This window comes from Colius striatus, chromosome 10, assembly GCF_028858725.1.
Source record: "Colius striatus isolate bColStr4 chromosome 10, bColStr4.1.hap1, whole genome shotgun sequence".
In the NCBI taxonomy this organism is placed as follows: Eukaryota; Metazoa; Chordata; class Aves; order Coliiformes; family Coliidae; genus Colius; species Colius striatus.
Genome location: NC_084768.1, coordinates 20779658 through 20800931, shown reverse-complemented (window position 1 = coordinate 20800931; position 21274 = coordinate 20779658). Strand labels below are relative to the sequence as shown.

The 21274-nt window shown below is 42.2% G+C and overlaps 1 protein-coding gene across 2 annotated transcripts in view; it reads right to left on the bottom strand.

Moving 5' to 3' along the window:
• Window positions 1–21274, bottom strand: part of RC3H1 (ring finger and CCCH-type domains 1) — a 75320-nt gene that overhangs the window by 5013 nt on the left and 49033 nt on the right. The window contains exons 15-19 of one of the 2 annotated variants that reach the window (XM_062004323.1): window positions 19844–20054; window positions 18691–18781; window positions 18439–18574; window positions 16289–16459; window positions 15577–15692 (exon numbers count right to left, since the gene is read on the bottom strand). In XM_062004323.1, the coding sequence (XP_061860307.1) occupies window positions 15577–15692; window positions 16289–16459; window positions 18439–18574; window positions 18691–18781; window positions 19844–20054 (725 nt within the window). Of the gene's footprint in view, window positions 1–2713; window positions 2741–15576; window positions 15693–16288; window positions 16460–18438; window positions 18575–18690; window positions 18782–19843; window positions 20055–21274 lie in introns of those variants that run through there. The other variant, XM_010200542.2, reaches the window with a different exon arrangement.

The following is a 21274-nucleotide window of genomic DNA, read 5'->3' as shown; positions in this document are numbered from 1 at the left end:
CACCCCAGCCTCCACAGAGCAGTTGGCCTTGGACAAAACGGTTTTGGCCGTCTCCTTCCCTTGTTCCTGGTGTCTCTTCTCTCCTTGCCTGAGCTCCTCCGGCCCTTTCAGTTACTGCCTGTGCTTTCAGGCTCACCTCTGCTTTGCACTACAGTTACTGACACAGGAAAAGCGCCAGCAAAGAAGTGGTAAGGGATAAGTCTCCAGGGAGGTGGATCCCTCCAAGCATTGTGCAACTTTAATCCATACAGAGTGTATTTTATAAGCATGTGTGGTATGGCTGGAGCACCACAGCTGTTCCTGCCCAAAGCTGACAGCACCTCAGTGCAGGCTGACTGTCCCTAGTACCTGAGGAGGTTAGGCTAAGGTTAATAACCACGGTCTAGCAAAAGCAGGTCTCGGAAAAACACTCCCATTAGGGCAGAGGTGATTTCTATTTTCCACTTTTGCTAAAGAGTCTACACGTCCAATCAGCTCGGGTGGCAATGCCTCAGCAGCCATCCTAGGACTGAGGAGGTGGCACGTGAGATTTCCTGCACACTGTGGTTTCCAGATGCCCTTTGCATGACTCTGTGTTGGGTTTGTTCACTTACCCCGTGGGAGGAAGCTCAGGACCGCAGCCACAACAGCTTGGGAAACAACTACTGGAAAGGGCTGGCAGCCTGCCTGGGACTTGCCTGCCCTGGAAGACTATTTTCTAAGATATGTGTAAGTTGGGTGGGTCTGTGCCTGCCCCCAGGCACTCACTGCCACAGCTACCACACACTGCTTCCAGAGCAACTCAGTTAAAGGCTGGCTACGTGCAGCACTGGTGACCTCCATGTCTGTGGTCTTGCCAGCACTGGTGGGCCAACGACCTGGAGCAGGAAAACTGGAGCAGCTGAAGTGGTCAATCTGGGATGAAGGAGACCTCTGGGTTCTTTCACAACCCCCTCCCCAGGCTCTTGGGCAATGACTTCATCTCAGCTCCAGTTCCTCCACAACAGCAGAAATTACCTCATTTGGCACCAAGACTATATCAAGCCTCAAGGGGTCTCTCTGGCAGAGGCTAAGAGCATAGCAACAAGTACTGCAAGAAAACATACAAAACCAGACATACTTGCCCAGGCCAGGGGCACAGATTATCTTTCAGAAGGTTTACCATAGATGCAACACTACAAAGAGTAGAAAACCTAGAAGGGGAGGAAGTCAATCAAATACAGAAACAAAAAAAAACAACACTGGGAGCAAGAGGGCAAGAGAAAGGAAAAATACTGAGACAATTGAGAGCACTCCAGGAAGCACTGCTCTTCCGAACCTTTAGCTCCTACAGGAAAAATGAGGCAGCAACAAGGCAGGCACACTGCTGTGCTCCACAGTCCTGGGGCCAGGGCCAGAGTGCCCCGGGGCTTCCTGCCAGCAGCCCTCCCTTGCCCACGCTTCATTCCCCCTGGCTCCAGCAGCACTGACGTGCCTGTGGTCCCACTGCAGAAAGGGACACCTCGCTGCAGTCCCTTGCCCCGTCACTCTGCTCACCTCCTGGGAAAGGCATGTGCTAGCCTGCCTGTGCAAGCACAGCTGCCTGCTTCTGTCAAGCCTGAGGCAAGTCCTTGTGCCTGTCCTCACACACAGTGCTGCTAATCTCACACTGAAAACCCAAGGCACAAGAGTGGGGAGAACACCATATTATCATCCTGTTCTGATTAAATGGGAGACTCCCTGTTTCTACTTCACAGTAAGGTCCTGACTCTATTACCTTAGAGGAGATACAGGACACCTTAAAAAAAGTTTCTCAGCCGCTTGGCCCCCTAATGTGTGTCCAGTCTTGTCTCTTTACAGACAAGAGCCTTTGCTACTTCTTAGGCCAGCTCTTCCCCCTAACATTTGGCTGAAAAGCACTCCCTTCTCCCCCTGCAACTCTTCAACACTCCCTTTTCCCTTCCAGCACTGTCACACACTCCGTATGTCAACTGCTTTCATCCTGGACGGATCTCAAAAGTATCACCACAACATCACTGCCCAAAAGGGGCCACTGGCACTGAAGAATGTACACATTAGAAAAGGCTCTTCTGTTTCACCCCTGTAAGAAGTGTGGCAAGCCAATAAACAAGTTGCTGATTCAGCTCAAAACCAGAAAGCTCCGTGGAAGCGTAAAGTCCCTGATCCCGCAGCAGCACTGGGCTCCGGCCAGCACAGGCCATGCCTGCCCCGCTGCTTCATCACTGCACAGATGGGCACCCGGGCTGCAGGCCCGCAGCTCACGCCACAGCAGCCCTCCATGCAATGCCCCACAGCACCCATGCGGTGTGCTCGAGAGCCCAGCAGTAGCTTAAAGCAGTCCAAGACTGAAAGGGGATCTTGAGCATAAAAGCCTTCCCCTCACACCCCAAAACCTGGAGGCAAAGAAAACCAGCAGTGCTCTTGTACAGCCAGGCAAGGGAGCAGGCATTACTCAGGACAACCTGACCTCTAGAGAACTGCTCTCCACACCATGAAGCGTTGCTACCGCCTGGGGATAAAAGACAAGCATGACACTTTAAGAGCTGTGCAGAAGTGAGCCTTCGTGAGAGCTGCGATGGGAGGGCCCCCTCAAACAGCTCCTCTGGCCCATGCTCACAGTGAAAAGGCCACTGGCAGCAGCTACAATTCACAGACTGCTACAAAGAGAATCAAAACAAACCTGTCACAAGGAACTAATTAAGAATGGAGGACTAGTGGAATTCGTTTCTCTTACCTGCCCCTGTACCTCCAGCCTTCTGCTTTTAGGATGTGACTGCAAATTGTTAAGAGGACAGGCAGGCTCGCCTGAACCCAAACCAGTCACAGCAGTTTCCCTGATGGATTTCTGTGCTCAAGCAGAGCCGAGACCAAAGCAGGGGAGGGTGGGAGGGGGGTAGGATGCTGAGGCCAAAGGCTGATGACCAGCTGCAGAAGGTTAAGCAAAGAGCAGGAAAAAAAAAGCAATGTTTAGTTTGAAAGAGGTTTTAAAGTTCAATCTGACAAGGGAAAGTTCGACCACCTACCCCAGCCAAATGCCAGATGCCTTCATTTCTTGCCAGCAGAAAATTAACTGCTTATGCCATGGAAAAAAAGAACCCCAAACAAACAACCCCCAAAACTTTCAAGAGATCAAGTAAAAATGTCACGATCTAAGGTATTTATAAATCCCACTTTGGCATTCTGTAGCTCAGCAAAGTGTTTCTGTGTCCCAAGCTGTCATCCCTACGTTCCCAAATAGGCACAAGTTGAGAGAAATTGCCCCATTTCACACTCTGCAGTTGCAAATACTTCCCCTCTTAAATACACTCACCTTTTCACTTGCACAGCTGGAAAGCTGAGGATGAAAGCTGAGCATCCTCCTCACCTTCAGCCCACCATATAACAGTGTTGGGAGCAGGACTGAGCAACACAATTTCCCATCTACAAATTCACCTCCTGAACATCAAACCCCAGGAGTTGCCTGGCTCAGCACATACTAAAGCTGCCCTTTTACTGTCCTCCAGTAAGAGCAAAGGTCGTAAGGGAAAATGCAGCTGTAAACTGGCTTGAGGGAAGTAGAAGACCTTACTATACCAAGACAGATTGTGGAAATAAATGAAAGGATGACATGCTCTGGGACCCAGCTTTGCTTTCGTGGGTTTCCCTCCATAGCCTGGGGCCATAAGTTTCACCCTTAAACTACCTCTGCCCAACATAATATCACTCTTGTTCTCTCATTAGTTCTGTAATCAGGCAGATCATCAAAAGCAAGCACAAAAGCAGCACCACTGACTCTGACCACCGACCAGTAACACACACAAACTCCTCACGAGCTCCTCAGAGTTGCTCTCTGCCTCATGGCAGATCAGGCCAGACCCACCATGAGTGGGTGAGTAACCTGCAGGTTAACCATTTGTAATCTGCTGCAGGAGGTAAATGTCCTCGATGAGGAAGGAAGCACTCACATACTGCACCTTGCTGCTCCAAGGGGCTGCTGGTTTAAATTTCCCAAGGTAACTCCCAAGCCTGCAGGTCCCAGGGTGTTCAGGGTGATTTAGGGATCCTCCACACCCAGCTGAGTGTAGCAACCATCCAAGCATAGCATTTAATCCAGCCAACACTCTAAGGGAGTTTAAAGCAGTAAAACCCAGAGCAAACACCTATTTTGTCTTGCACATCCCATGTAGCTTAAGCTAAGGTGAATGAACTCCTGTCAGTGACACAGTACATGCTGGTTCTGTGACTGCACCATGGCTTCACTGCAGGGGGCCCAGTGCCTCAAACAGCATAGAAGTGCTTTATCTAACAGTGGCCAGATGAACAGCAAGATTCATCCCAGAATCGACCCTGCAGGGCTGAAGGGATCTGTAAGTTGCCCACGCCATACCCTCTAGGGTAGTTGGGTAAATTTCATATTTTGATGCAGCTTGCAAGTGTTTCAAAGCAACAACCCATCAGTCAGGCCTGAGCAGAACTAGACCTACAGAAGCATCCAAAATGACAAGTGTGACAGCACAAATTGTTTGCTGCCTTGTTTGTTCCAGCAGAGAGACTGTTTTTCAAAGGTCCAAGGCCACGATCAGCAGCTCAAAACAATCAAGTACCAAAGCTCTAAGCCTGGCAGCCTGGGGCAAGAGAGACTGAGCATCATGCAGCAGTTTTCGTCTCTCCCACATTCACAGTCCAGAAGACAGGGAGTCAGAGTTTGCAGTTATGGGGAAGGTGGTCACAGAAATAACTCAAGACATCCCCATCAGGACAGGGGACCTCTTGGCTTCAGGGTGCTACTGCCTTCCGCAAGCACCCACTGAGCTGTGGGATACAGCACATCTCTGCCTGGTGTCTCTGGAGAAAGAGCACAAGCTCTGCTCCCTGCTCTTTAAAGAGCTCAAAGCAGTTTACAGCACCAGAGAGACAGTGTGTTTTCTCAACATGCTTGCACTGCCCTCTGAATTGCCTGTTTTTTGAGAAGCTGGAAAGAAACAGCCTTGAGTGGTGAGCAGGAACCCAAACCTGCTTAGATTTTTGTTTGTGCTTTAGGTGCTCACTGCTGAGGGAGGAAGACAAATACACTTGCAGAGCAAGATGGGATTATGAAATCCCATGCTCTGGATGAGCCTTTTTCTGATCCCTCTAACCTGGTATCCATACCCAAAGGGAAGCAGCTACCATCCACTTGAACCCAGCCTCCCCTCTTTTCTACGTACAAAACCCACCAAGTTTCCCCAAAGCCTTCTCGATGCAGGGAACTGCTCCCTTCCATGGGGATCTGATTCTCCATAGCACTTCATATCTTTAAAAGCCACGGTGCCTGGGCTCAGAAGTAAAGATAGAAGTAATGCATGTGCTTAACCTCCCAGGACAGAGGCTGTGCTTGCCCTGGAATAGGTGAAGGAACAGTTTTTCAGCAAAGCAGCAGCTTATTCTGTATCAGAACATCTCATGTTCAGCACATCTCAGATTTATAGCCAGCTATGGACTTGCTAAAGTCCATAAAAAGACACGAGAAGAGAAACCCACAAAGCAGACTATGCAGCAAATTAGCAAAACTGTGGCCACTCTGGAGGTCAGGTCTGGTCTCTTCTGACTCTACCTCTACACAAACATGGCTTCTCTGCTATTTGGCATCTCTTATGCTCCAGCCCAGCAGAAGACAAACATACATTGACCTGGAGAAAGTCTTACACAGTGTTGCACCTCACACAGAATTCAGAAGAATGCACATTCATTCCAGACAGAAAATGAGAGATATTTCAAAGTGTTCTCCATTAATTCATCATTTAATATAAATGCTGACAGAAAAGCAGATAAGACCTTGTAGACACTTCCATCTATTTACAAACCAAATAGTGAATCTCCAACCTTTCCACTCTTTTTTTTTGTTGTTGAATCTGCAACTCAGAGGACCCTTAGACAATATATGAAAGCAAGGTGAGGTTGAGTCAGCTTTGAGAGAGAGAAAAGCAAGGTGAAAAGGGAAGAACAGTTAGCATTTCAACATATGGTTTCTTCTATATAACCACCATGTACACACAATAGGTCTCCATCTTCTTGTTCTTTAATACAAAAGTGACTGTGTTGGCTCTGTAGTTTTAAGAGAGACTTAAAGGAGACAAAAGATTTCAGATCTCTGGATCCTCTTGCCTTTTGCCTCCTTCAATCCACTCTGTCTCACTTCAGCATAATATTTAGAAGGCTTAACTTTTTAAACAAAGTATACTGCAGGAGGAAAGACACAGAGAATTGGATATAGTAAACTCTTTCGTCTGCTCCTTTCGTCTTCTCATTTTTCCCAAGGCAGTAAAGCATCTAACCTTTCAAGGACAGAGGTTTGAATGCCTTGTGTGCCTCCGAAGGTCCCCCTCATGACCAGGTCTGTATGTACAAGACTCCAAAGTTTCCCTGAACTTGCAAAGAATTCAGTTTATGGAATTCTTCTCACACGTTCTACTTAATCTCTACTCCTATTAAAAATGTTTTGAAAGATACAAACAACAAATATTCACAATATCAACCCAGAGCCAGACATTCCTATAAAGGCTCCTGAGGGGTTTTGTTTTTTTTTGATGGGGAAGAGAAGGAGGAAAGGAAGAAAATGGCAGAAGGAGACGCAAGAAAAGAACCAGTTCAAACAGAAAGAGAGAATTCATGACAACTTGTTCAGCATTGGTTTATGAGAACAGCAGACAGGGAATTTTTCCTTATCCAGGATCCTAAATAAAGAAACAGTTTGTAACCTGACTCAACAAATCTCATGGTCTCCTTTATTACCTAGACTATTCTTTTATTTTTTTGTTAAATATACCTCTGCAGGGCACAATCACATACAATCAATACGATTGGAAAATTACATGAGCTCTATCCCAAGCATATATGCACCAATGTTAAAAAGTTATTCAAAAACCAACCAAACAAAAAAATAAACTCCACCCAAAAAGGTGATAATGACTGCAGAATGTCTCCAGGAGACTTGTACAGAACTAAGGAGCTCAAAGGAAACTAGGCTTACAAAAAACAGGAGAGAGTAATCTACAGAGAAATCCCACAACTGGAAGTAGCTGATTTCAAAGATGGGGCAGGAGCTGTCACGTAGAAGAACTCATAATTCTTTCTCCCTCCTCCCAGGCATGTCTTGCCTCTCCTCTTCCTCCGCGTAGCAACCAATACAGTGGGGAAAGAGCTCGATGCTATGCTACCAGTTACAGAAAACAGGGAAAACCAATCAAGCTACAGCACAGTTGCTAATCTGAATTTAAGGAAAGCTCCTCTTAGCACGGGGGGCTGCTTACACAGCAAGCAGAGGCCAAAGGGGTAATGAGAACTCTTAAAATGAGAAAAACATAGAAAGTCATTGGCTGTGCAAGACTTGTCCATGTTAGTGCAGCTTCACTGAAGAGAGGCTGCAGATTAAAGGTACCAATTGTGAACTGTGCAGCAGTTCTGACCCGAACCGGATTTCTTATGTCTCAGGTTGCTTTATACACTTGTAAAATGCTGCTATCAAGTTTCTTTCTAAAAGGATAGAAATAAAGAGGTCAGTGCACACATCCAGTTGTGGGATCCATCCAATACACAATCTGGTTTGGATGCCAAAGACTTGTGAGTACTGTCTGCCATAAAACTATTAATAAACCTTTTAAACACTACAAAGAAGCAAATCATTTCTTAAACATCAAATACTCCACAAGATTTTTGTTTTTGCTTACAGATATATTTTTTCCCACATACATCTCATGTGCAATTCCATCATCTCCAAACACTTGTTAGTCTCAGAGACGCCACATCACCTGTTGCTTCCATCTGTCCCAACAATGTCATATCAACTTGGATTTGAAAAATTGTGTTTTCCTAAAACTTTCAGATCTTAGAATTGGTTGTTTCCTGGCATATGAAAACATCCAACTCGTAGATCCAAAGACAACCACCTTGCTGGATGAAGCTAGGCATCAACTTTCCCCAATGCCAAACACCTAGCAATTTGCACTTAAAATCATACACAAACATACTGGGATTGCAAAGATTGCCTGGGAAAGATGAGTTAATTATTTAGATTACTAAGCTAGGCATCCAATTTTGATGACTGTGGTCACAGATGACTGGGATTCATCCAGTGCAGACAAACCCACATTCCCACACGCTCTTTGTATTGGGAAATTTCAGAAAAAGGTGCACCCTCTTTGCTTACCATAGTGTTCCCAGGGCTTCCACAGCATGACACAACACTTGCCCTTGGGAAATCAAATGATAACAAAAAAAGAAAATCAATATTAAGGTTGTTCTCCTTTCCCTGCTAACCAAGGCTCTACCTGCATCACAAGAAGTGCCTCCAAGACTGTGACAACACTAAGTAGTTACATTCTTCTTCTTACACAAGAACAAAGACCATGTGTTAACTGTATAAGGACACTGTGCTGGGATGACATTCCCAAAATTCACTTACTTACGTTGTGTACATTGAACTAACTTATCCTAGCCTCTTTCATCCCCTTGGCATTTCAATGGAAGATGATGCAGTTGATAACAGCTGAGTATGGAAAAGAGAACCCCCAGTGAAGCTTGACATTTCAGATGATATTTGATCCAAGACTAATCAATTTGCGAAACACAATCTGGATGCTGGTGTACCACAAATAACAGCCACTCAACTGTTACTATCAAGGCCATATCTAAAAGGTGGCTCACAAGAGCTGTTCCACTCCCTCAAATTCAGAGATTACATTTACTAAAGCAAGGCAGATGTGTTTCCAGTTTGTGTCCAAATGATACCATAAGACAACTCGAAAACTTTTGCTTCCTTATTTTCATCCACGGGACTTGATTTAGTGGATATAAAAAGTTATGCTCCTGATACACTGACTTTTTTTTTTCTCTTTTTAAATCACTGCTACCAAAATTAAGAGATAGAAACAGGAAGTGTGTGTTTTGCAAAAGCAATGATGACAAAATTTGAGTATGAAAGTAACGTCATGGCCCAGGCTTGCTCTGTGTTCCTTTTACCTATTCTAGGACTACAGAAATGTCTTCATACACACGCAGACAAGCACAATGCTTATGTGGCACCTTTCACCGCCTTCCCCTCCCCCTCCATTCTAGAATAGAAAAGATGAGATGGTGCTCCTGCTCTTGAGCCTCCTGATTAGCACTGAATTTCTTGGACCATAAAAATGGGTCTGAAATAGCTTGTCAACCAAAGATACTCTGTATTGGGGTTCTTCAGATAACTATCCTGTAAGTCTGCATCATTGCAAGCTCAGAGTTATACATGAAAATGGTAATGGAAATGAAGGTTTATGCTACCCTGACTTGCAGATTTCTCTCTGAACCTAAAAACCTTAATAAGTCTGCAAGAGTTTAAGTTACAGGAAATGCAAGTGGCTTTCTTGATTATGGATAAAAAGCCTCGCCTCTCATCCTTTCTAATACAGATGTTGCCCCGCCTCACTCTATTTGTGCTGTCAAGAGACAATATCATACAAGTTTGCTTCTTCCACATCTAATTTAATGTAATGCTACAGTTTGACAAGTGTTTTCAGTTCCAATGGGCTTAGTCACATTTGCAAGACAGATTTATCTTTACTGTAACGGAAGAAATTTTATATCAGTACTCAATTTAAACACTTAAAGACAAGGCTTATTTGATTATATCAAATTTCGTTGTTCCTTTTCCCTCTCTAAATGAGCCATTCTGTCAGCCAAGAGAGTGCATGAGAGACTGAAAACATCTCAGAATACCCCAGGTACATCTCAGTACATTACAAATCGTACGACTAAATGGAATGCTTTTCCACAATTCAGTGCATGGGTAAGGCTTGACAATCATTAACTTCTGCAAATCGTTATTAGGATAATACAGTCAACTCACAAAACCCTACAAAGATTTGACAATCAAAATGGCTACACCAGGAAAAAAACCAAAAGTGTAAAGCACAAGTCTTTGGCTCTCCTTTAAACAGCAGTTTACCATGTTTATACAGATCCCCCGTTTGCCTACCAGTAGGGGCAATATCACATTTGTGCATCACTGAGTAATAACACCATTAGAAAAGGCAACTTCACAGAAGTTATTGGCTAAGCGAATTCATTTGAATGCTCTGTTTTGAGGCAGCAAGCTGTCACTGTTACACAATCAGGGAGGGTGAATGGACAAGCCACAGAAGGAAAGGAAGGTAGGTATGAACAAAAGGGAGAGAAGAAGGCTCAGAAGAAACTAGTCAGAGAAGAAATTGAGAAGAAAGGAAATAATGGTGCTGCAAGTTTAAAAAGTACTTTGATCTAAATGAAAAGTCCTACTCTGAAATGGAACAGGATACGACAGTACACAAGAGGGGCAGAAGAAGTGGAAGTTTCTCCTGTTAAGAAAAGACAACTAGGCAACAGGTAAAGAAGAGATATTGACAGAAGGAGGAGGAAAACAACACTGCAGAAAACTCAAATACAGTTTCTACACAGACTGAATCACTGACATACTAAAGCTTAACCTAAGACTTGAAGCTTCCTATTCTGGGGAGTTTGTCCATGCTGAGGCTGAAATTCAGGTATCAATAAGGGTCTGAAGTTGTCAAAAATCTAATCTGCCTATCAAATGATGCAGTAGTGCCCAAACAACATCCTCATACTGTTTCTTCTTGCTCAAACAGAAGGAACTAAACCACTTTCTTAGCTGAGACCAAGTTCACCAAGGTGAACAGCATTCCTGTACGACTGTGACAATGACAGGCTACAGAAATGAATGCAGCAGGATACAAACTGTTCATTCCCTGCTTATTTGCTGTAACCATCAATGCTTCAGCTATATGTAGAGCTATCTGTCCTCCCAGTTCTGCTAGCATTCTTCTCCTCAAAAAGGGAAAATTTTAGGTACAGACTTAAAAGCATGTGCTGCAACAATTTGCCGTTTTTCCTGTTTAATTGAGTAAACTGAAAAAAAAAAAGCAGAAAAAGGACAAAGAGGAGGAGGGGAAAAAACCAAGTCCAGAAATCAATATTCTTAGTAGATATTAAACACACTATTGAACAAGCCAAACTATAATACCAGGCAAACGGGCCATTCACCTGGACACACTGATCACAACAAGGACACTACGCACAAAGTACAGCACAGAGAGCTGGAGAAAAAACAACAGTAAGGTCTCCCTTCTAACCCACAGGTTTTGGAAGCATTCACCATACAAAGGCCAGTAACTTAAAACAGCTCTTACTGGAGAACTCTTCCCAGGAGCAAAAGTGGCGAAAAAAAACCCACCCCATTAATCCCTAACCTGGCAAGGAAACCATCTGGCACAAGCAATAAAAGGTAAAAAGTTTTTGCCCCTCCAGATTTTCTTCCTACTGTTGAAAGACGAATCTGTAAATTCAAACCTATTACAACTGTCTTTGAAACATCATTTTACATAAAGAATTACTGCAGTCAAAAAAAGGCAGATGCTGGGCTTGTCCTCCTAGATTAGAATATTGCACTAATTATGCTAACTAAAGAGAGCTCCCTGTGTTAATAAAGACACAACAGGAGGAAGTATACTAATTAAACCCAAGGCGGCAGCTGACCTGACAGTGTATTCTGCACTGAGGGATGGGAGAAGAGGGCATGGTGTGGTGCCTGTGTCAGTTGACTTGTGAGCAGGCTGCCAGGGAAACTCAATCATCAGCATGCCCAGAGCAGAGAAGGGAGGAACAGACCTGACAGGCTCAAAACTGCATCAGCCTAGTTCTGCTCGGCTCGAAGGGGAGTGGCTGGAACGTTTGGCCAAGTAGAAGGTAAGGATGGATAGGGGCAAGGTGTGGATGAAGCTCTTCTAGTGCAAAGATGGTTCTTTGCCAAAAGTTAAGAGGGGTCAGAAAAAAAAATTAAGAGTAAGCTTCAAAACTACTCTTGGCAATTAAAGAGGGCAAAGATCAACTAGGAGCGAAATAAACCCGTGTGAAGACATATGGAAAGTGTGGGTGTTTGCGCTGAAAAATGCCTTTATTTTCATTCAGTGCTTCTACCTCCCAGACATTTGATCACAACAGCTGCACTCATGCGAAACAATTCTTAAACCATACCCAATATATATACAGATATAACTATGTATATATGTATATATATATTTATATATAAATTTTTATTTAAATAAAAAAGAAAGCTCGAATCCCAAGCCAATATGTGTATCAAATCCTTGACCAGCCAGGTCTGTAGGGCATAATCAAATTCAATGTGAAATAGTATATAAACGCGGTGCCTTGACTGGGCAAATTAAATAATTGCTACTCAAAAGAGTCTTCTGTTTGGACTCTCCTACTGGTAGGCAATAGTGGGACTGTATCCCCTCCCACCCCCCCATTTTGTTTTATTTAACAGTATGATGAATGCAAAGCTTAGCCCAAGGTTGCTATGACCTCAGCAGGAGTTAAAGTTAAGGAAAAAACTAAAAACCAAGAAAATTTATTAACTCTTGCTTTACCCAACCAAAGCAATGCAGTAATTTATTACATAACCAGTGCTTTCCAATTTAGTAGTCTAATCCAGAAAGAAAAAAATGAGAACAGGCCAAGAAGGTGCAGAGGGAGCAGCTCTTGAAAAATCATTCTCCACAGAGCTCTTCGTACACAGGGTGTCACCTTGGTGCACGTCAAAAGTGTCATAACATGCGCAGCCAGAACAAAACCTTTTTATTTCTTTAAAAGAAAACATCTAGAACAGCTTACTGGTTCTCCAACATATGCTTACAAAGCACCTACTTGGAGAAGTAGCACATTGGATTTATCAAGCAAAAATTTGCTTTTCAGTACTTCTTGCACCTTAAGTGGTCATTTTGATCCAACTTCTACCCTAAGAAAGGGGAGCCTGGCAAGGACTCACTGCAGCAGTGGCAGACAAGCTGCAGACGGATTCTCAGGTGCCAAATACTAGTGCACACAGACCTTAAACAATGCCAACTTGAAAAAGAAATTAAAATTCCCCTCTGTGTTTTAAAGATGGCCATCACTGATGTGCACAAATCAAAGATGCTGGACTCCTTCAGTACACAGCCCTCATAACAGTATTACAAGTAAATAACTGATGTATTACTGAAGAAAAGGAAGATGAAAAAACCCATCAGGTTACAGAGAAATTTTGGTTTTAATACTAATTAAACAGCAATTAAGAAAAAACAAAGGCAAGAATTGCTAACAAGGCGGCACATATGCAAGACCTATTTCAAAAGGCAGGGAAGCCAATAAGACTCTCTGCATCAACTTAATTGTATGGACTTTGGGTAAGCTCATTCTCAAGGCATGGTGAGAAGGGATAAAAAAAACCAAAACAGCCAAGGCTGGATGAGCTAAAATGGTTCCCCAGTCCATCAGCAGTTAACATCCTTCCAGTAACTCCATAACCTCATGTTCTCTCTACTTTCTATGACTAGAGACTGTGCCTTGGTCACAGTGGCACAGCCTTCACTGGTTAGCAAAGACCCTCTACCAAAGTCTCAGCTAACCAGCTTCAGAAATACCCGCAGTATAGACTGGTCTGCATTCTGCTCATTTCTTTAGTCCCAATAGAAAACAAAGGCCAGCAACCTTCAATTAATACAATGTATATTGGACATTTGCTTTGTTATTTGATTACACACGCTGTGCTGAGACACACAGTAATGACCATACCTGCTGCACTGCAAAGGTTCTGTCTCTTGTAGATCAAACTTAAATAATTTAACCAAGAAGTCTCACACAAGCTAGAGTTTGGTTCCTAGGCATAATGGAACGAATTGGTTTAAGAATCAAGTTTGCTGCACATCTTTTGACACTACAATTCACAGCCACTCTCCAACCCTCACTCCTTGTTTACCCTTAAAACATACAAGGAAGTGGCCAGGTTGTTTCAGTCATTGAGAAATTATGGTGATAAGGAACTATGCACTGGGTATGTAATAATACCAAAACAAAAGAAAAAAACCTACTTCATTAAGATCATACAATTAATCAAACAGAGTATATATATAATATCTTTTTTTTTTTAAGCCCTGGGATCCAAGGCGTCCAAAGTTATTAAAATAAAGTTCATTCACAGAACAAAAACAAATTTAATTTGAATTGCTTGCAGATACTGCTAATTTTCATTTTTTTTTAATTAAAAAATGCGTTAATGTGAACTATGTGCAGGATTTGTTTCTAGTAGTTGTGTTTGTGCACATTGCCTCTGGACCTGCTTCTCTGCTACTGCCGTTGCTCCTGGGTTTCTCCAATCACCCCTGAAAAAAACGTGACGGAAGCTACCAACACCCCAGCAAAAGCAACTGGGGTGCGCTGGGCTCGCTTCATGGAGCAGACGTGGGTGTAACTCCCGCTCTCTGGGAGTCGTGGCTTTCTCCTCCTCCCTCTGGGTCTTCTGACAGGTTGAGAGATGCCGTCTTGTTTGACAACAGGCCTATGTTCTCTTGTGTCAAAGCTGATCCGTTTGGAACATCACTGCAGAAAGCAAGCACAAGAGACGGGGGAGGGGGTGAAAAGATGCAATTACTGAGATTTTTCGTTCATTTTAAGTGAAAAGAATTATGTGTTGCTGTAGCACTTCAAACAAAAGTTGTGAACACCTGTCAAGACTTTACTTGTGTAACAAACAGGTTATCTGGTATGTTGCAGATATTTGTCAGAAGAGGAAGAACTAAGTTAAGAGTAATTAAAAACCAATAAGACTGTATCTTTTTAGGTATGTTTTGCAAAGTATTTCAGTATATGCCAAAAGATGTACAATATTATTCTGTGCAATGCACACATTCCAGAGTACTTAACTTATCTCAATCACTGATCTTATTTCTTTTAATAACAATAAAAGGCTCTTTCAATTTCAATACTTTCAAAGTTTCACATAGAGAAATTAGTTTCTGGTCTGGAGGCCTCAATCTAATGAGTGCAGAACTGAAGAAAGTGCAGACTTCATAACCAACTGAGAGGGATAAATTTTCTGCATAAATACAGTTATGGATTGATACCCAGATTCCAACCTGCTTGCATCAAGTTACGTAAACGTAACAAAACATCTGAGCTTCTGTGCTCAAAGTATTAGTTTGAATACACAGATGCTTGCAGACATCTGAAAATGTTTGCTGTGTAGATTTCCAGCATTCCCAGCCAACACCTCATTTCAACTGACTGTAAAATATGAACTGAAATCAATCCCAGCATCTATACAGATAAAGATTACTGCCTACAAAGAGAACTTTGTTTTGAAGTAACATACCTTCCTAGACAACATCCACATCACAAACCTTAGCAGGACAGAATAACTTTCCTCTCACATTTGGAATATTTCTTTTCTTTCAAACTAAAACAGCAGATAAAAGGGGTTTTTTTAATGGTTGTTTACCTCCTGCTCTTCCCTATTAATCATCCAATATTGACTAGACACACTTGTGGTCTTAACAAGTATTAATTAACACACCAGAAGAATTGCAATACACAGTCTAATTCCACTCACCTACTCAACATGTGAAATGGCCCTTAATTCATGCTGGCATTATAAAAACTTGATTTGTATCATCTTTTCCTAGTAGATGCTTCCATATCAGAGCCAATGTGTGGCAAGAGGAATTGCTCTTGAGAGTCACCCTGATTAAGTCATTCCCCTGTTATACAAAGAAAGGTTAAGACCCATGTTACCTGAACGTCAGTGCGAGGTCCTCAGCTGGAACCTTGCTTTGTGGTTCTAATTGTCCATTTTCTGTCTGTTTAGTGGTGCCCAGTTTATTTTTTATATCCAGTGACGACTGGTTCTCCTTTAAAAAAAGAAAAAAAAAAAGAAGAAAAAACCTTAACATTGCATTAAAAGAATTTGCAACTTGATCCTTTGAGACCAATGATGAAGGCCTGTAAGTTTGAGTCATACATTGTAACCCGCAAAAGCCATGAGACAAGAAAACAGACTCAGTAAGATACACTCATCCTCAAGACACAGTTATTTCCTGAAAGGAAGGGATGATTCTTGTAACAAACACCAAAGACCATAGACTTCAACAGCACACAGACTTCTGGATGCTAGGCTGTACCTGCAGATGACGTTTTCTACATTAAATCGGCTCATACAACTCATGGCACAGTGACCTTGGAGATGATTCATACTTTTCAAAAACTTTAGTGCCCCAAATTTCCAAATGGTGACAAAATAACAGTGTTTTAAAGTATCTAGAGGTCAAATTCTTCATGAAGAACAGTAAAAAAATTCTGAGGGTTTTGAAGAATACAGTGAAGAGGGAGCAGGATGACTCCAGCTGTGGCCATCCAGCAGAGAGCTTTTTTGCTGGAGTGAAAAGGCTGCAGCTAGTTACACAGCTCTCCACTCCACGTCTCTGCCTCCCACTCCCATGGCACTCACCATGCTCAGCTCACGGGTTCTCTTCCCAATTTCCCTTTCCACCTGGTGTAGTTCCAAGCTCAGCTGTTCACTTGAGATCATCCCAGGCCACTTGGGAGGTGGGGGTGGGGGCTGCGGTTGGCCTGCCAGAGTAGTCAGCTCCCTCTGCAACAGCAGCCTGTTACTAACAGCCTAAATGCATAAAGCCAAGCACATACGTAACTGAGCACACAACACACCAAGCACAAAAAGAGCTCTAGGCCATAATTCTAGAGCATTGCTTATTTGCAAAACTAAGGCCTTCTCTCTCCATGTTTAACAGGGTCCCAAATTCCTATAACTTCCAATGCAAGTATTTTTTTACATACAGACAAGTCTTATCTCTTTTAAATAAGCAGTGTTAAATACCTTTTATTGTAGTAAATTTGCATGGTTTTCCCTCCTGTACCACTCTTCTCAAACCAAAAATTAAGCACATGAACAAAAATACTACTCTTTTTGTGTGCTATTTGTTGAGCAAAAGTCAACAGATAAGCAAATCTGGTAATAAATTCTGCTACTGCAAAATGAAGTAAGTTCTACAGTAGAGCCAGCATTATTACTAAATCCCATACAATGTCTTGAGAGATGTGGATGCCAACATATAGCGCTCTACTGATCCACCTTAGGAAGCATAGGAACAGAGAGGGGCAAGTTGGAAGTTACTATCACTCAAGTAAAAGCAGTAGCCAGGTCAGCCACTCCAGAAAAGCTCCCAATACTTGAGAGGCAGTTCTGTAAGTGTGTGCATTTAAACATAATATTTACTACTCCACACAACCAAACAACTATCTGGTGTTGATGCAGAAGTGCTCATTTGAGAAGAAAGCAAAAATAATATAGTTCTTCATGTTTTAATTGAATTAAGCATTTGCTACAACCTTGTAACAGGTAAATCAATAAAGCCTCCTGGATTTCAAATATTTACTTGCAGCTTTGAACACAAGAGATAAGCTGAAAGCTTTGTGTTCTGACAAATTTGAATTATATTAACAATTAAGGCTCAAAATTCAACCACATAGAATCATAGAATGGTAGGGGTTGGAAAGGACCTTTAGAGATCATCTAAGTCCATCCCCCATAGGATTTAACACTGACACAATCACAATAATAATGAGCAGGAGATGCAGGCCACTTATGGGTTTTGCAACTTTCCAATACTCTTCTATTATGACAAAGGCAGACATGCAAGATTTAAAATGTTTTCTCTTGTTCCCCAACAAGATCACAAGAACCCAAGTTATATTTCAAGTAACTAAGAAATGCATATACTCCTAACTGCTGTTGCAATATTAAAATTATGAGGTCTTATAAATAATCTGCAATAAACTTCCTCTTGAGCACCTGTTCACAGGTAACCATAACTTCAGAAGAAGTTACCATGCACTCCTTGCAGCAGCTCCTTCTGGGAAAACACTAATATGAATAGTTGTTGAGGTACCTAGAAGAGCTTTCTGGTAAATATTTACTAATTTTTTATTAAGAGGAAGGGAAAAAAAGGTAACTAAAGCTTTGCTAAAACATTTCTCTCATTATGCTTTGATATTGCTCCGTTTGCATCTCAAAAAATACAAAGCTTTAACCTCATTGATTCCTTTAGACAGTCTCTCATCTTTCCTCCTACTGCAAGTGACTACAGCTCTTCTACATTAAGCTTTAATTTTTCAAGCTGAATATTTTCTTGTCTCTTGTGGCTTGCGCTACTTAGGCAGAAACAGGTACAACACAAAGCCAAACATGAAACAGATGAAGGTCATAGCTTCCATACATACAAATTAGACATTTTCAATAGCAGTAAAGTCAAGAGATACAGGTGTCTACACTACAAGTTTGCCTCTGAGTAGAAAGGTGAGCAGAGGGGAAGTAAGTGAGAGAGAATCGAAGCACACATGAATGAGCACACGGTACAGATTCAAGTATGGTGTGACTTGCACATGAAGTGCAGAGAAGCTGCCACTGCTAAGCAGAAAGGTTTACACTTGTACCATAGTTCTGATGCCTTGCATCACAAGAATCAAATATTGCTTTAAATATCATTCAGTCAGAGAAAGACTGACACATAAAAAGCAGCTTTACTAGCTTCATCTCTCTCCATACCACCTCTCAGCACTCTTCTGAATGCTGGTACCAACCTCTAGTCCCCGCATTTGTGTCTGCTGGCTAATCTGATGGTCTACTTGCTGCAGCTCCATGCGCAGCTGCTGCTCTCGTTCAACTGAGGGCAACTGTTTCCCATGACCAGCCACATCTGATATGGAGAGCCTCTCCCTTTGGGATCAGAAAGGCAAAAATAAGGAGATTTCCAGAAACAGTTTTACTCAAGTGGCACAGAATTAAAATAGATCAAGAAAAATTAGAAACAAGAAAAAATAAAGCAGTCCTACCTGTCATTGAAACGTCCCTGAGAAGGTATATTTTGATGAGGAGAATACGGAGAGCCTCCCCAGCCACCGTGAGTTCCATAAGGATTATAGTCTGCCAGTGAACAGAAAGAAAACCATGTCATATGACTTTGAAACTATCCTAACTATTCAGCCAACAACCAGAACCAGAGAGACATTTGAGAATAACCAGAAAGGTCAGTCCTCCAAGAGCGTGGAAGTGTAACATTTCTTCTGCTGAAAGGACAGAAATACTCCATGTGACTGGTCTCATGTGCCTAACGCATGACGATCCCTCCTACACGTCCAGTAAGACTTGTATAAGCCTTCCAGAGTCAGAAATCATGAAGGACTTCAGACACTCAGGGAGATGGAGACACAAAACCAAACTTACAGCTGCTTTAAGAGCAACTATTTTTACTTCTAAAGTTCTTAAAGACTTGAAAGTTCACTGATAATTCTAAGATACTTAGTTAACACCAGCTTGAAGATTAAGCTTTTAGAGAAGCTTTCAAAGTTACTGCTTGAATGAAGCAAATGAGTTGGTTTAGTTTCCAGCAGTTAACTCCTGAAAAAAAATAGAAGGAAGTTCAGGGGATTTAATTAAGTCTTTTCTTAAGGTTATTGAGCACACCTCAAGAAACAGGCCATCTTTGAGAGTAAGATACACAGCCACACGGTACATGTGATTAGAAAACAGATGATGTAGAAAATAAAACTATTCCTATACATTTGCTTTGCCTAACAGTACACAAGACAATGGTTGTGTTAAGCTTGCAAAGTAGAAGTGCAGTACAGTACTTTGGGGGGATGGTTTTGCATTATATATTTGAGAAAGCAGTAAGCTTCTAGATTCTGCTACAACAGTTTTAAAAGAAGCCTCATCTCACAGGGATGAGCAGAGCAAAACAGTTTTTTCCAAACAGCAACAAATCAAATGCATATATCACATGTGCACAAACCTTTCTGTGGAACAGGAAGTAGTGGCAGCTTCAGGCTTCTCAGTGTAGCTCTACCTAAGGTTATTTTTAGTGGCATAACATACATCTCATGAATATTTCTAAGATGAGTTTACCAGGGCTTTCTTAAACTTGTACTACTTTGTAGCACTAAGGAAATATCAGCAGCCAGCAAAATCCCAGAGCATACACTGTACCTGAAATGATTGATTTGGTGGTAGCTCCCTGAACTGCCATGGCCTGCATGGGGCCAGAATTCTGGTACATCGCTTTGGAAGTACGAGAGATAGCCCCAAATCTCGACACAGTTGGTCGGTCTCCAAATGGAATGAGGTCATCATCACCAGTTTCTGCTGCTCTTCGCTGCATGTCTAATCGCTGGTCACGCATGGCTTTACTATCCACGTTCTAGACAAGATATGCAAAAGGCAGTCAAAAAATTATTCAGAAATTAACAAAACCACACTCATTTTAAAATCAAACTGGTACCAGTAATGTAAGTCTCTCTGGTATTCTCTATTCAATTCATCCTTTAAGTATTCTGAAGTTTATAACTCCACTGTCAGTTGATGTCTCTTTAATGGTCTAACTTAAGACGACCGTTACTACCACTGAGAAACAGTTTCATGATTAATTACAAATACAAGAAAAGGGAGCAACAGCACAAGAAAATTAAGGCAAAGTGTAACAGGAAATAAATAAATTTAAAAAAAGACTCCATTATAAAATCAAAGATGAGATCAGTGGGCATCTCTAAGGGATACATACTCCTTCCAGAGCCCAAACGAAACTCCTCTGAAGCCCAGTGTTAAGACCATATAATCTAACAGCCTGCAGATGACTTAAAATGGGAATTATTTCCTGGATGAAAAGACATGTAGATGTGGCACTTAAATGGCTTAGTTGTGGATGTGGCAATTCTGGGTTAATGGTTGGACTCCATCTTAAGAGGTCTTTTCCAACCTAAATGATTCTGTGACTCTACTTGGATCTGTCTAGCACATCTTTTCAGGCATATTTTTCATTAAATAGTAGTAGTGTTTGGAACATCCTGGTTTCTGTCTCAGCTTCAGGCTCAAACGGGTCTGTAAACAAACAGATTGTGTTTTCTCTACTCAAAGAACTTTGCCAAGCAGTCTCAAAGGAAAAGATGTGCACAGAAAACAAGCTTGATTCAGCAGGATAACTAAATTTGACTTCTCTTACTTGAAAGAAGAAGTAGCAGATAATCAGAAAGATTTTTAACACAGCTTTTCTTGAGATCAAGTCAGGCCAGTAATGGCAGAGATCATATGGAGCAAGTAACTTAAAAGCCAGAGCTGTTTGTGGGTTCCTGAACACCGCCTCTTGGGACAGCAATAAGCAGAGTAACTTCTGAGTAACTTCTGCACTTACCGGGTCAAACATGCTAGTGTTATGACTCAAGGCAAGCACACTGAGTAGAACACAGAGAAAAGGACATGCAAAAACCCCAAAGCTACAGATGAAATGCCTTTTCCTGCCCTGCTTTTTACAGGAGAAAGCATTTCTTTTGCTCCCATTCCACACACTACTTTTGAGGTCTTACAGGAAAGCAATTCAGTGGACTGAAACCAGATGTATTTAATTACAATGAGGCAGAAGGGAAA